Genomic DNA, 15817 nt, shown 5'->3' on the forward strand with positions numbered 1-15817 from the left:
TCCTTTCTGTTTGTTATTTTTCCTTTTAGCAGTCAGGCCCCTCTGCTGCAGGTGTGCTGCATTTTGCTGGAGGTCTACTCCAGACTCTGTTTGCCTGGGTATCACCAGCAGAGGCTCAGAACAGCAAAGATTCCTGCCTGTTTCTTTCTCTGGAAGCTTCATCCAAGAAAGGCACCTGCTAGCTGCCAGCCAGAGCTCTCCTGTATGAAGTGTCTGTTGGCTCCTCCTGTGAGGTGTCTCCCAGTCATGATACATGGGGGTCAGGGACCCACTTGAGGAGGCAGTCTGTCCCTTATCAGAGCTTGAACATTGTGCTGGGAGATCCACTGCTCCCTTCACAGTGGTTAGGCAGGGACGTTTAAGTCTGCTGAAGCTGAGCCCACAGCCACCCCTTCCCCCAGGTGCTATGTCCCAGGGAGATGGGGGTTTTATCTATAAGTCCCTGGCTAGGGCTACTGCCTTTTTTTCAGAGATGCCCTGCCCAGAGAGGAGGAATGTAGAGAGGCAGTCTGGTTACAGTGGTTTTGCTGAGCTGCAGTGGGCTCCACTCAAATCCATCTTCCTGGAGGCTTTGTTTACACTGTGAGGGGAAAACCACCTACTCACGCCTCAGCAATGGCAAACACCCTTCCCCCTACCAAGCTTGAGCATCCCTGGTCCTCAGACTGCTGTGCTAGCAGTGAGAATTTCAAGCCAGTGGATCTTAGCTTGCTGGTCTCTGTAGGGGTGGAACCCCTATGAGCCAGACCACTTGGCTCCCTGGCTTCAGCCCCTTTCCAGGGGAGTGAATGGTTCTGTCTCACTGGCGTTCCAGGTGCCACTGGGGTATGAAAATAAAAACAACTGCCATTAGCTCGGTGTCTGTCCAAATGGCCACCGAATTTTGTGCTTGAAACCCAGGGCCCTGGTGGTGTAGGCACTGAGGGAATCTCCTGGTCTGCCAGTTGCAGAGACCATGGGAAAAGCCAGTATCTGGACTGGAATGCACTGCTCTTCCCGGTACAGTCTCTCGCCACTTCCTTGGCTAAGGGAGGGAGATCCCCTGACCCCTTGCACTTCCCGGGTGAAGTGATGCATCACCCTGCTTCAGCTCGCCCTCCGTGGGCTGCACCCACTGTCCAACCAGTCCCAATGAGATGAACCAGATACCTCAGTTGAAAATGCAGATATTACCCACCTTCTGCATTGATTTCTCTAGGAGCTGAAGACCAAAGCTGTTCCTATTCGGCCATCTTGGGGGCAGTACCTGGAATATTTTTTAAAGTGATCAAAGATTGGGTTTGTGTTTGTCTTAGCACGTTTTCTATGTCTACAAAATCAATAATGCTTGTTAACTTGTTAAATTATAAAGATTATTCTGAGACTATTTGGAGATTTTTTTTAAAAAATAGCCTATATTCTACTTTTTTAACCACTCTAAGAGTATTTATAAACAATTAATATGCTACTTCTTTATAATCAATTGACAAGCTAATTATTGTGCCGGGACCCAGTTCTATTGGTGTATATTGCATCAGGATTGATTTAGATGATCTTTTTCCTATTAGTGCAAATTAGCCGTTAAGCCTGTAGAAGGATGACATTGCTTCCTTTGGTTTCATGGCTAGATTACTTAGTTGTCCCCTGTCTTAGAGAGTACTCCTCCTTTTACAGTAGAAAGGCAAAGTGAAGTCATACAGATAAAGAGATGAGGAAAACAGGAAAGCACAATTAGGGTTATTGGGCTGCAATCAGTGCCCCATGTATGAGGGTGACAAGAGAAATGGTCTGTTAAAGAGGATAGTGGGCAGTGGGGGCAAGGGGGGAGAATGCTGTTACTGTTTTATGGGCAGTAATTACATTTGGCCTATGACCAGAAAAATATATTTTTTAATATAACCTCAGTATAGCGTCTGTAATGTTTACTTCCAAGACCTAAAATTTCGAGGCATGGCATGAAGCATTTTTGCAATGACAGAATTCTCACTTTATTTTCTTCTAATGAAATAATGTAATTGAACAAGATTCCATATTTTACTATGCATCACTCTTTTACTGTACTCCAGAGGGGGAAAGTTGTCCTGATTGCCAGTTCTAAGAGTCAAGAATCTTTACATGGTGAAAGTCCTGGCCAGCCATCATTCGGCCACAACAGTGGCTTGTCAGAAGGGTATGTAGCAGGTCATACCTGCCTCTGGAGGTAGAGCAGTGCAAAAAAGGAAATCTTGCCATGTCATGTTTCAAAGGTCTTATGAATCTTGAGATCCCATTGGAAATCTTTCACAGTTTAAATAGAATCCCACAAAGATGTGCTCTGCCTGCTCTCTCACAGGTTGGTCAGGACAGGAAGCAGGGCCTCCCCAGTGCTAGTTCCTCAGGGAACAATTCAGGAATCTAAGGAGTTGTCTCCCAGCAGTGCCAGGAAAGAGTGGCTGCCAAAATGTTGCTAGTAATTAAGGACGAGGCACCTGAGGGCAGCCACTAAGCATGTACTAGTTGTTATAACATCCAGGTGGAACAAGTGAAACTCCTCTTTTAAGTGAGTTTAATTGGGACTGGGAGACATTTACAGTCATATTAATGTACCCTGCATGTGTGCGCATACACACACACAGAGCTACTGTTGCTGGCAATGGAGAAGATGGTGTGTGTGTCTGGCCGCCTGGGAACATGAGATCACTAAGTATAATGGCCATTAACTCAATATTGATTTAGTAAGGTGCTACATACTGGTAAGGTCCCAAATGTATGTTCACTGATGCTTTTGGATAATAGAAACATCTTCCTTAAATATCTTCAGCCAACAATGTTTCTGTGTAATTAGCAAATATCTTAATTATATACTTGGATTTGAAGCTTATGCTAGCTAATCTTAAAGTATAAAATACATACAAATTAGATAAAGGGAAAAGGTTTGGAAGAAAGATTGCAGTAGCACAGAGGTTAAGAGCGTGAACTCTGAGCCATAGCTGGATTCAAATCCTCACCCTGGTATTTACTACCTCTGCAATATGAAAAAGTAGTTAATTTTTCTGTTTCAGTTTTTTCACCCGAAAAATGAAAGTAGTGTCTATCATAGGGTCATGGTAAGCATTGGAATGCTGAAAACATGTAAAAGCTCTTTTTCACTGTGCTTGGAACATGAAATGCTAAATACATTTAGCTTATTGTTATTTTAGATATGGTATTTTAGGAGTAATAACTCCACAAATGGGTCATTACACAGTAGACATTTTGAAAAGGAATAATAATTAACAATTCAGAAATTTTATCTTAAAATCTCAGAAGCTTGCCCACATTTCCCACAGAGAAGTAAACTAATACTTTATATATGTAATAGTTTGTTAAAGTTTACTAAAATTTCAAAATAAGGTAAAGTTTTTCAACAAACATTTTTATTGAGTACCCATAGGCATCATGGGAAGTGATATGATGTGATAGGGATACATAGGACATTATTAGCATCTTTGAAGAGCTTCAGTTTTACAATGCAGCATGTATTGGAGCAACATAAAATATTCAGTCATTTTAGAAACATTAGTTTGAGTGATATAACTACGTAACCATATTTTTGGTGCTTTTAGAAAAGATATTGAGTAAATACCCGTGGCTGAAGAATGTGCACACTGGAGATATTTATGATCTTGAACTATTGGAGTAAATATGGATTATTACTCAATTCCAAGTGTCCTACATATATTCACAAAATCACAGCATAAAGTTAAATGTACCTGAGATGCTAATTGTGATGTTGATAATCAGCTCCATAAGTTCATGCTACAGACCACAGCCTTGTGTATAAGTGCTGGAGAAAATATTAAGTATTCTTCATATTTCCTAACATTGACCTTAAATCAGCCATGGGAATAAGCACAGCATTGTAGACTGAAAACCTAAAGCAGTATGAATTTTATCATTAATTTGCAAGCAAATATCACTTTTAATAAAATTTGAAAATAGCACCCTTGGCTGTTTCTAGTCAATTAAATTATGGTTATCATCAGAGGTGGTCCTACAAAGGATGAGAACATTTTAATGTGCTAGAATATTTTTAATACTTACAGAAATTATGGGGGAAGAATGGAAGTGACATTGACATATTATTTCAGATGTTGATCATTTCTAACGTATTTTTATTTATCATACCCATTTAATTCTCTGAGACATAAGAGAGGGTAACATTGTCATGCCTATGTTTCATATGAATCAGTTGAGACTTAGAGAAGAGTTTATCTAATTGCCCCAAAGACAGGTTAATGCCATTGAGAATTTTCATAAGCTCTGATAGAGTCATCATTTGACTAGGTTTTTAGATTACCTGGGTGCTTGATTCTTTTCTGTTTTGTCTAGTTTTTGAGGCACTTTGCTGAGTATTTTTCATTTGCTCACTCATCCATTCATCAGAAGTATCTTGAGTTAGTAGTGCCAGCTCAGCACTCCTGGAAGTACTTGGTCAGCATCTTCCATTAGCATATGTGAATATGATACATCTGCTTTTCCTTGAAACAGTTCTAAAAATCAGATTTCTGTGCCTCAAATCTTTTATTAAAGAGACAGTCTATAAATTAATTATTGAGGTTTAAAAATTTTGTTAATTTTAAACTTTTTAAAGACAGGAGTTATGTCTTATTCATCTTCTAAGCCTGGTTTCAATATTTAATATAGCTCTTTGTGGATGATGGCTTATCTTTTATCTGAATTGTAAAATTTTCTGTGATGAATATGTTAAATATTTATGGCTGTCGTTGTAAACAGAAATTACTCAATTTTTAAATAAAGTTAATTGACATAACATAGTCCTATTCTATGTTAAATTTGTGTCCTATAAGTTCCTTATGACTTTTAGAATTAAGTAGAAGGTGTCTGTTTCCTTAAGAATTTTAAATAAATTGAAATGTGACGTTTGATAAAGTTAATTGGCATAACATAGTCCTATTCTATGTTAAATTTGTGTCCTGTAAGTTCCTTATGACTGTTAGAATTAAGTAGAAGGTGTCTGTTTCCTTAAGAATTTTAAATAAATTGAAATGTTACATTTGAAACCTAAGTGATTTCCCGCATACCTGAGCTCAGTTTGACACTTCTGAACTTTATTTTTTTTTAATTCATTCTCTCATTCATCTGTCTTCCCAATTATCTATCCATCTACCCATCTACTTTCTAACATCTCCCACCTCCCCTCATATTCGCATATGAAGTAATTTATCCTTCCTCTGAACTCTACTTCAGATATACGAGATGTGTGATCTGATATTTCTTAAACTTTCTGGTCTCTGTTTCCTTATTCTACAATGAGAATCACAACAGTATAAAAGTATTAAATTGGTTAATTTATATAAAGCATTTAGAACAGTGCCTGGCATTAGTAAGCGTTTGATAAATTTTAGCTGTTTTCGTTTTTATCATGGTACCAATCTCTGCCTGCACTGCAGTATAGTTGGTGGTGCATTTCTTAACTCCTCCCACACTGGGCTGAACACTTGTTGAGGACAAGGTAAGGCTTGGTTATACTGAACATATTAGCTGGGTTCTTGTGCAGCTTATGCAGTCTCTTAATAGAAGACAGGCAATAAGGATTTGTAAAATGAATGAAAGAAGGAAGGAATGTGTTCTCCTAATACCCATAATAAGCAATAATATTTGGGCTTTATATGTTTTCTCTTAATGGAATAAACAGTCATCTTCCTATTGATGTAACAAGACCTGTTGAGAAGAAAACTGTGCTTTAACCAATGTAAGTCAATAACTTTCCAACATAATTTTAATTTGGCCTTATCATTTATGGTTTCTTATAGCACGAAAGTCAAAGAAGTTGGGAAAGTTAAAAGGTATTCACGAGGAGCAGCCACAGCAGCAGCAGCCCCCACCCCCGCCCCCACCCCCGCAAAGCCCAGAGGAGGGGACGACGTACATCGCACCTGCAAAAGAGCCCTCAGTCAATACAGCGCTGGTTCCTCAGCTCTCTACAATCTCACGAGCACTCACGCCTTCCCCCGCTATGATCCTTGAAAACATTGAACCCGAAGTTGTGTATGCAGGCTATGACAACTCAAAACCAGACACAGCCGAAAATCTGCTCTCCACGCTCAACCGCTTAGCAGGCAAACAGATGATCCAAGTCGTGAAGTGGGCAAAGGTACTTCCAGGTAGGATTGCCCCTCCTTTCACAGGCTGCATCCTGAACTAAACAAATCTGGGCAACAGACTTCACCATCTCCAACCATGCAGCAGGAGTTAGCTTTCCATGAAATCCTGATATCACGTTTTTTAATTGGTAGCAAATTGATCAAGTGTATAGGAAAAATATGGGTACTGTATTCACTTCTTCTGAGAATACAGGATTAAGGATTTTATTGTTAAAATGGCAGATACACTTCTTATGCTGATAATCAAAATGGAAAATTTCATCCAAAAATATTAATAAGGTAAAATACATTCTGTTCATGAAATCACAAGTTGAACCATCATTAGCAGCTCATAACGAGGGTTAATCTAAGCATAGACGAAGTAAGCCAAAGCCTACCAACTAAGTTGTAGGAGACCTGGAATGACTCTTCTGTCTTAAAAAAATCACCTTGCCTCCAGCACCCTTTAAATTGTCCCTGAAATTCCTAATTTAGTCATTTTTTTTGTTTCATTGAATTTAATTAATAAGGCTCCTCTTAATCTACAGAAACATCACTTAGAAATTGCCATTATAGGCCAGGTGCAGTGGCTTACACCTGTAATCTCAGCATTTTGGGAGGCTGAGATGGGTAGATCACGAGGTCAGGAGATCGAGACCATCCTGACCAACATGGTGAAACCCCGTCTCTCCTAAAAATACAAAAATTAGCTGGGTATGGTTGCATGTGCCTGTAATCCCAGCTACTCGGGAGGCTGAGGCAGGAGATTCACTTGAATCCAAGAAGCAGAGGTTGCAATGAGCCAAGATCACGACACTACACTGCAGCCTGGTGAAAGAGTGAGACTCTGTCTCAAAAAAAAACAAAAAAAAGAAAAGCAATTGCCATTACATTGTCTCAGTTTGATAATCTAAAGCAGTTTCTTAGATTACCTGTGCTCAGCCAGCAGTTGTAAGGAAAAAGTTGGGCAAGCTCCACTGACTGATTCTTTGAAGAGAAGCTTGCCCAGTGAAATTCCACAGGCAGAAGAATAACATGGTGCCCCTGGGGACAGCAGGGGTGATTTTTAAAAAAAGAACAAAAGAAGGCCTGGTGCAGTGGCCCAGCCTGTAATCCTAGCATTTTGGAAGGCCGAGGTAGGTGGATCACTTGAGGTTAGGAGTTCGAGACCAGTCTGGCCAACATGGTGAAACTCCGTCTCTACTGAAAATACAAAAATTAACTGGGCATCATGACAGGCATCTATAACCCCAGCTACTTGAGAGCCTGAGGCAGGATAATCACTTAAAACCCAGGTTGCAGTGAGCCAATATCATGCCACTGCACTCCAGCCTGGGAGACAGAATGAGACTCCATCTTAAAAAAAAAAAGACAAAAGAAGAGCTTGAATCTGTCAGGCAGGGAGGACAGGTGCCAAGGAAACATGTTCTACTACAGAACTTTATCATAAAGTCTGGTATCAACCTGGACCATAGGAGACACCACTTGCTCATTTTTTAAGCACCACAAACTCATAAACAATGGAATCTCCCACCATTATTGCAGATACGAAGGGGTTGATGGATATTAAATTACCCTTTATTTTAGTGTTATTAATTATGGGTGGGATCAAGGAAGTTTTGCAGGTTAATACAAATTCTCTCAATCTAACCAGGGGTTTTAGGCTGTCATCCACACTGAAACTCGCTGAATTTTGCAATTTTAGTTTGCCCTGACAGTTTGCCCTCATCAAGAATTTAGGATGATTTTAAATGAAATGTGGAACAGGGCTGGGCCTGTGTGGGTGCCTGTAAATGACTGTTGAGTTGATTTGAGTCTATTAGAGAAGAGAAAAGTGAAAGAAAGGTGGCTGTTTAGGATTGACTTAAGAAGCATCTTCCTGGAATGTACTTAAATGCTAAGTGTATTTCTGTGATTAATTGTTCTGTTCTTCAGGATTTAAAAACTTGCCTCTTGAGGACCAAATTACCCTAATCCAGTATTCTTGGATGTGTCTATCATCATTTGCCTTGAGCTGGAGATCGTACAAACATACGAACAGCCAATTTCTCTATTTTGCACCAGACCTAGTCTTTAATGAGTAAGTACCTATTAATTAGCCTTCATAAAATAAACCGCAGAGTTATTCGTTATGCTTTTTTTCAATAATATCTAAACAGATGTACATTTGTGAAAGAATCTACTGAAACTGGCATCTTTTAACGTTAAAATTTTACAGATTTGGGGGAACTTAAAAATTACTCTTTGCAACATTATACTGTACACTTCTGAGTATATATAAATCAGTATATATAAATTCCACATAATAATATGTGGGATATATCCCAAAAGAAAGATGGTCCAGTTGGCTCTGAAAATTGACTGGTACAAAGCCACAATTAATAGAAAACAGTCTCTTTTGGTATCGACTCCAATTGGGAAGACGATCTAATTTCTAGGAAATGTGAATGTATAAAGTGCCAGCTTTTATGAGCATCATATAATGGTTCTTTTGTTAACAGTATACAGCTGCTCAATGTGTTTTCATGACAATCGTAATTACCCTTCTTTGCCATCATAAAAGAAGCCAAAATGTTATTCCGTAGCGAAACATTTTTAGTTTTATGATACATTTTAAAAGACTGAAAGAATTGTAATCTATTTTTCTTTGGCCACAAATTCCTTCCTATTTTAAGTTTACATTTTAATACTGTTTGCATTCCTCATTAGCACATTTTATTTATGTTTATATATAGCAGTGCTTCTTTGTAATTGTTGGGTCAAGAAATACTTAAAAGGGAATATTTGAATTATGATAGCAACCAGAGCCATATTCTAACAGATGGCTCTCTCTAGTGATCAAATAGGTTTCAGTACAGGAGGAGGCAGATGAGAAATAGGTTGGTGATAAAAGCAAGAAAATTAATGCAAAAGGTTAAAAATTTAGACGGTGCCAACATACCTTAGTAGCACCAGTAGTAATTTACCTAAAAGTACCAGTTCGCCCACATGTGATGTACTGCAAAGACAATTTCCTTCCAAACATAAATTAGAAACATCAGTTGTTGGTTCTCAAGGTGGCTTTCTTTTGGCAATTTATCAAAAAGAATAATTCTAGTACTGCATCAGTTTTCACCAAAAGCATAAAGCCAGACAACTGGCATGCATGTTTTCATTAACTTGTATTCCTCAATAATCAACTGATACTGTTGAATAGTAAACCTGTTTTAAAATATGTTCTATAAACCAGAAGAAAAAACGTATTAAAGAGGGTTCTTGTTTTGAAAGTACATGTGGGTAAATAAGAATCTCTGTTAGTGCAATCGGTGTTTCAGCATTTGATTTTAACAGATTGAAACAACCCATTTAATCTTGTTAAACATCTATCAGTTTTTATCACAAAATGTGTATAACATAAAATTTTTCATTCTTAAGCGTACAACTCAGCGGCATTAATTACATTCACATTGTTGTGTGACCATTACCACTATCCATATCCAGTACTTTTTCATTATTCCCAAACAAACTCTAAACCCATTCAACAATCATTCCCCATTGTCCCTCCCCTAAGCTCCTGGTAACCTATAGTCTATGAATTTGCCTACTCTATATATTTAATATAAGTGGAATCATATAATATTTGTCCTTTTGTGCCTGGCTCATTTCACTTAGCCTAATGTTTTCAGTGATCCATATTTAGTGTGCATCGGAATTCCATTCCTTCTTGTGGCAGAATAATGTTCCATCATAGCTATATCAAGTCAGTCCTTATTAGTGGATTCTGTAGTTGCATACTTGCTTACTGACTGTATTTATTTGTAATCTCAAAATCAGTACTCACAGGATTTTCATGGTCATTCACAGACAAATGCAGAGCAACAGAGAATTTGAGTTGCCAAGAGAGCACATTGCAGCTGAGCTCACACAAGGGGCCGCTCCACCATCTTGTTTCAGCTCTCGTGCTATAGATTGTCATCCTTTTCACAGTCTATTTAGTGTCACAAGAGTTGCATTTTCATGCCTTTTGGTGATTTCATCATTTAAGATGGCTGGCCCCTAGACATAGTGCTGAAGTGCTAGCTAGTGTTCCTGAATTCAAGACAGCTATGATGTGCCTCACAGAGAAAATACGTGTGCCAGATAATCATCACTGAAGCATGAGTTATGGTTCTGTTGGCTGTAGTTCAATGTTAAAAAACCAGGAATATGTGTTAGTAAGATGTCTTTAAGCAGAAATGTACAGAAAACAAAATCAGGTATAAATCAGTTAATGAAATGTGACCAGAGGTTGTAAGGACCATTACCCCAAACTTCCCCCAGGAGGAATAGTTGAATATTTGCTAATTTAGTGTTTGCTGTGATTTTATAGAACATGACTACAGCAAACATTTTATCTAGTCATCTGTTAATGGGCACTTCGGTTGTTTCCACCTTCTATTATTGTGAATAGCGTTGCCCTGAATATGGGTATGTCTTTGAGATGCTGCTTTCAATTCTTTCAATACTTAGAACTGGAATCTCTGGGCATATGGTAACTCTATGTTTAACTTTTTAAGGAACCACCACATCTTTTTCCACAGCAGTTGTACCATTTTACATTCCCACCAGCAACGTACAAGCGTTCTAATTTCTCCACATCCTTGCCGGCACTTTTTTCTTTTTTTTAACTAGCCATCCCAGTAGGCGTGACATGGTATCTCACTGTGGTTTTCATTTTCATTTCCCTAATGACTAATGATGTTGGACATTTTTTCATGTGTTTATAGGCCATTCGTTTATCTTCTCTGTAGAACTGTTCACGCAAGTTCCTTACATAGTTTTTAATTGGATTATATGTCTTTTTGTACTTGAGTTGTAGGAGTTCTTTATATATTATGGATATTAAACCCTTATCAGATACATGATTTGTAATTATGTCTCTCAGTCTGTAGGTTGCCTTTTTACTCAAAGTATCTTTTGAGGCACAGACACTTATAATTGTAGTGAAGTCAAAATCTCTTCTTTTGTCGCATTTTCCTTTGGTGTCACCTATTACTTTTTAATTGCTTGTAAATATCTGAGTATACAGGGCTCCAAACAATTACAGAATTGTAAGAATGTTTTTTCATAAATGGAACCTAGGGGAAAGCACTTTATATTGGAAGCCTGGGAAAATTAATGTACTTAAAGGGTTTTGGAAATAAATACCCCCCCCCCCACCAAAAAAAAGGTCATATAAGCTTTGTGTATTTGTCTATTCTAGAAAATATTGATACAGATAAAATGGAAACAACAAAAGATAAATTCTTTCTAATATTAAAAGTAGTTAAATGTTACTGATATCATTATTAGAATGAATGTTTTGTTCTGTTCTTAAAACTTTTGACCTCAACCCAACCTAGACTTCTGTAGCATTTGTTTCTCTCAACGGGAAAAACAGAGCAGAGCTGTGCTTTTCCAAGGGGCTAGGGTGGGTACTACTCTGGGGAAGCAACTGGAACTTATATAAAGTCTTCTGGTCAAATTGCATCAAAAAGAGAGCATGATGTGGTAGCTCCATCACAGGGCACCGTGATAGACCCTATACTTTTTAGGGAAATCAGTAAGTTACAGAGGATGGCTGAATGCCTATGTATACATGCTTCATCTTGAATTTATTCAAGGAATTTTTTTTTAGCTGTTGTCAATATTCTAAGCAGTAATTTTAGAATAGTGAGAGAAAAAAAATCCCTCTCCTAGAACATACAGTCTAATGAGAGAGACAGAAATACTGAGTTCTATTAGTAAAATATAATTGTGATAAGTATTGAAAGGAAAAGTGGTCTGAGAGCAGTTAATGGGAGAGATTAATCTAGTCAGGAAAGTCTTCCCTGGGAATGATTAAACTGGTGCTACCCAGGTGAAGGAAGTATAATGAGGAGGAAAGTTGATCTAGCCTGAGAAACCAGCATGTGCAAAGGTCCAGTAGCAGGAAGGAACATGGGCCTTCAGTGAACTGAGAGCAAGACAGTGTGGCTGAAGGGGAACCTAAGGCCAGGTCATGTGAGTTTCAGAGGCCACCTTGGAGACTTGGTTCTTCGTTTGAAGAGCAGTGGAAAAGCCATTGAGGTTTTCTAAGTGATGGGGTAACATTCCCAGATCTGCTTCTTGTAGTGATCCCTCTGAATGCAAAATGGAAACAGGTTAGAAGTGAGTCAGGGCTGATGTTGGGAGACCAGACAGGAGGCTGTGATGGGAATCCGGGTGATATTATAAGGTGAAATTAATACAAATTGCTAGTGGTTGGATATTGGTAAGGACTGGAGGGGAGGAAGACATAGCTGTCTAGGGAGACTTCTAAGCCTCTGCTGCAAGTGCCAGGAAGGATTTGGTGCCCCTCACTGGGATAGGGAATAAGGGAAGAAGACCCAGGTTTGGAAGGGCAAGGGGAGGGAGAGCCTGGGGCCAGTTCTGAGCATAAGTTTGAATTGCCTTTGAAAAATTATCCAAGAAGACATATTACATAGGCAGTTATTTCTACAGGTCAGAAGCTAAAGAGGTGTCCTGGCTAATGTTAAAAATTTTGAACTCATTTTGGAGGTAGTAGTTACAGGAGGAATGTTGTGACATGGATCGCAGGGAGAGGGCTTTAAGAAAGGAGATGTGACTACCCTATCATGTGATATGCTGTTGTGATCCAGTGAGGTGTGAACTAGAAAACTCAAAGCATCCCTCGCTCATTGCCTGTCCATGCCTTACAGATTCATATGTTCTGAACATGTTCTATGCTTTCCCTGAGCCATTACCTGTGCTTTTGTACCTTCCACCAAAGGGAAGGCAGCGATCTGGCATTTTGTGTAAAGCAGTAGTGATGCCACTCACTGGAGGGCAGAGTGCATCCTCCCTTGCTCTCCCATCAACCCTTGGCTGTTTACACCACTTCTGACCTGGTGTTACCAGCTCCTGAGTGCATGTATCTCTGCCTCATTTTACTGGCACACCTCATTGAAGTCACAGACTCTGGCTTAATCATTTTTGAATCTCTAGCACCTGGCCTTATGCCTGAATCATAGTAGGTACTCCATGAATATTTGCTGAATAAATGAATTATTGAACAAATGAACCAAACAATCTATTAATCAGTCTGAAAGGGGCTTCCTAAGTTTACATTTCTGGCGATGAGGATGAAGTTTATGATGGAGTGTGATGTGGGGATGCATGGCTGTCATGAACAGAGGCATTGCAGTATTGAAAACAGAGGAACAAAACTTTAATGGTTGATCATTTGGGTCTGCCTTCAACTGTGACATGGATCTCAAAGTTCCCAAAGATCTTATCCTCCGGTATTAGTGTCACTGGAGACGAAGGAAAGGTGGGAAATAGGGAATAATAAAGGAAACATTCTTTCCAATTTTTTTATTAAACATTGGGGTGAAGATATGAGTTAATACTTTAAATTAACTTAGAACTTTTCTTATTACAAACTCAAAACTTTTCAAATATGTATTAAATGATTAATTATTCAATCTTACCTTGAAATAGCTTATCATATATTGCTACAGATCACTGCAAGTATTCAAATTTCTTATCAATTCACTACACATATTAAAACTCCCACTGAAGCCTGTAATGACATTTTTTTCCATTTTTTTTTTTTAAATTCTGAAATGAAGTTTCAGTATTACTCTCTTTCACATCTTGGCTGATATTTGAAAATTAAGCATATAGACTTGCTTATACTACCTCAAGTAGTAGCCCAATACAAAATGTTTTCTGGATGATCTTTCACTGTCCTCATCGTCTGAACTTTGTATCATTTTGGTTCACAGACTGTTGGCGAGAGTGAGAGAGTGTTGATGTCTTAGTGGCACTTCGTGTGCCTCTCTGGACTCTCTGAGTATCTCTCCGGGAGGAAGGTGACTCCCACCCACACCATCCTGTGTCTGAAGTGCTAGTCGTGTGATGGCAGCTCCATTAGAAGAGTACACAACTCAGTTGCCATCGGTTACCTCTTGTCATGTTTTCATGGGGTGCTGCCTGTTTCTTTGTGTCCCCAGTCGCTGGGGTCGTTGTGCTGGCGCAGTCCAGTTGTCCTCAGTGCGGGCTCTCCCTGGGCCAGCCTGCCGATGTTACAGTGCCATTGAGGTCCCTCTGCACCTAACGTTCTGAAGTGGGCTGTGTGTTCCAAAGTCTGTCCCACCGTGGTGGAGGCTGGGATCAGAGGATTCTCATGGAGGCCAGGGGTGGGAGCCCCACCGTCCCCTACCACAGGGAGTGCTGGATCTTCCTGAGCCACTGGAGGTGACTTCTGTACCTGGACCCTTGCCCCAGCAGGGTTAGGGCCAGCGATAGATGAAGACAGCATTTCTGATGAGAGAAGTCAGGGTTGTAGGATGAAGTGGTCAGCTGCCCCTTCAATGGTGGCTTTTGTTTCTCCTCCTCTCCCCCCAGCCCTCTTCCCCTTCTCCTTCTTTCATGTTAGGATTTCTTACTTCTCCTTGGCTTACTGGGAAACTGTTGTGTGGTTTCTGCACCCGTTTCTTCTCACTTCTCCCCACTCCTTCCCTTTCTTTCCCTTCCCTCTCACTCCCCTCCTTCCTTCTCTCCATCTCTCTCCTTCTCCTTCCACCTCCTGTTACCCCATATACCTCTTTTCCTGCAGCCAAGAAGCCTCCTCCTGAGATTTCCTTTGTTTTTTTCTTTTTCGTTTTTAATTTCTGGGTAAGTATGAGGGAATAAAGTTCAAAAGAAGGAAAAAAGTCCTCCTTCCATGCCTTATTTTTCCGTTGGACCCTATGAAAACCCAGGCCTCCCAACAGCAGCTAGAGGGCCAAGGCCCGCCGCAGACGGCCTGACCGTGAAAGCAGCGCCCCCTGCAGGTGGTACACGTGCTGCCGGCCTCACCATAACCCACTGTTCCCAGCAGCGAATCTCTGGGTCTGCGGCAACCTCAATTCTTGCCTCCTCAAAAGAAATAATTTGAATGAGGGGCAGAAGGAGAGACTGAGTCAAATGTTACAGCAGGAGTGAAAGTTTATTAAAAAGCTTTAGAGCAGGAACAAAAGGAAGTAAAGTAACCTTGGAAGAGGGTGAAGCAGGAGACTTGAGAGATCAAGTGTGCGATTTGACTTTTGACTTGGGGTCTTACACGCTGGCATGCTTTCTGGGGGATTGTGTCTCTTTTCCCCTGATTCTTCCCTTGGGGTGGGCTGTCCACATGCGGGCTGGCCTGCTGGCCCTTCGGAGGGGAGCATGCACAGTGTGTTTACTGGACTTGTACACATGCTCACTTGAGGTGTTCCTCCCTCACCAGTCCAGTATTCTTAGAAGGCCATACCAATTAAACTCCACCATTTTGCCTCTTAATGCGCATGCTTGAGCCCACTCACCTAGCTCCTGAGATCCTATCAGGAAGCTGCTGATCACCAGTTTCAGGTTTTTTTGTCTATTAGGACACCGCCTTTACCTGGCACTGGCTGACACCAATTATTATTCTAGAGAAAGTATAACAACTGCCTGACCATCACCTGAGGGTCGCCTGACATTCCTGGTGGCAGTGAGAGGGACCTCTCCTGCCCTGCGCACGTCTGCCTACCTACTGTAACACCACCAATGCCTATTTTGCATCTGGCTGTCTTCATTCCTACCTGGCCCTCAGAGACAGTGGAGCCTGAGACTCTTGAATAAAGAAAAGCAACGTCATAAGTAGAAAATAGTTCATTTTCATCTGCAAAGGGCGGAAGCACTCCAGAATAGAAATTGTGTTTTTACACAAA

The 15817-nt window shown here is 40.1% G+C and overlaps 1 protein-coding gene across 3 annotated transcripts in view; it reads left to right on the forward strand.

The window, feature by feature from the left end:
• NR3C2 (nuclear receptor subfamily 3 group C member 2) overlaps nucleotides 1-15817 on the forward strand; it is a 358568-nt gene that overhangs the window by 284490 nt on the left and 58261 nt on the right. For all 3 annotated transcript variants that reach the window (XM_012470050.2, XM_064383709.1, NM_001308519.1), the window contains 2 exon segments: nucleotides 5775-6125; nucleotides 8040-8184. In XM_012470050.2, coding sequence (XP_012325473.1) covers nucleotides 5775-6125; nucleotides 8040-8184 — 496 coding nt within the window.

Source organism: Aotus nancymaae, unplaced genomic scaffold (assembly GCF_030222135.1).
Source record: "Aotus nancymaae isolate 86718 unplaced genomic scaffold, 86718_ANA_hifiasm-v0.15.2.pri h1tg000033l, whole genome shotgun sequence".
Classification (NCBI taxonomy): Eukaryota; Metazoa; Chordata; class Mammalia; order Primates; family Aotidae; genus Aotus; species Aotus nancymaae.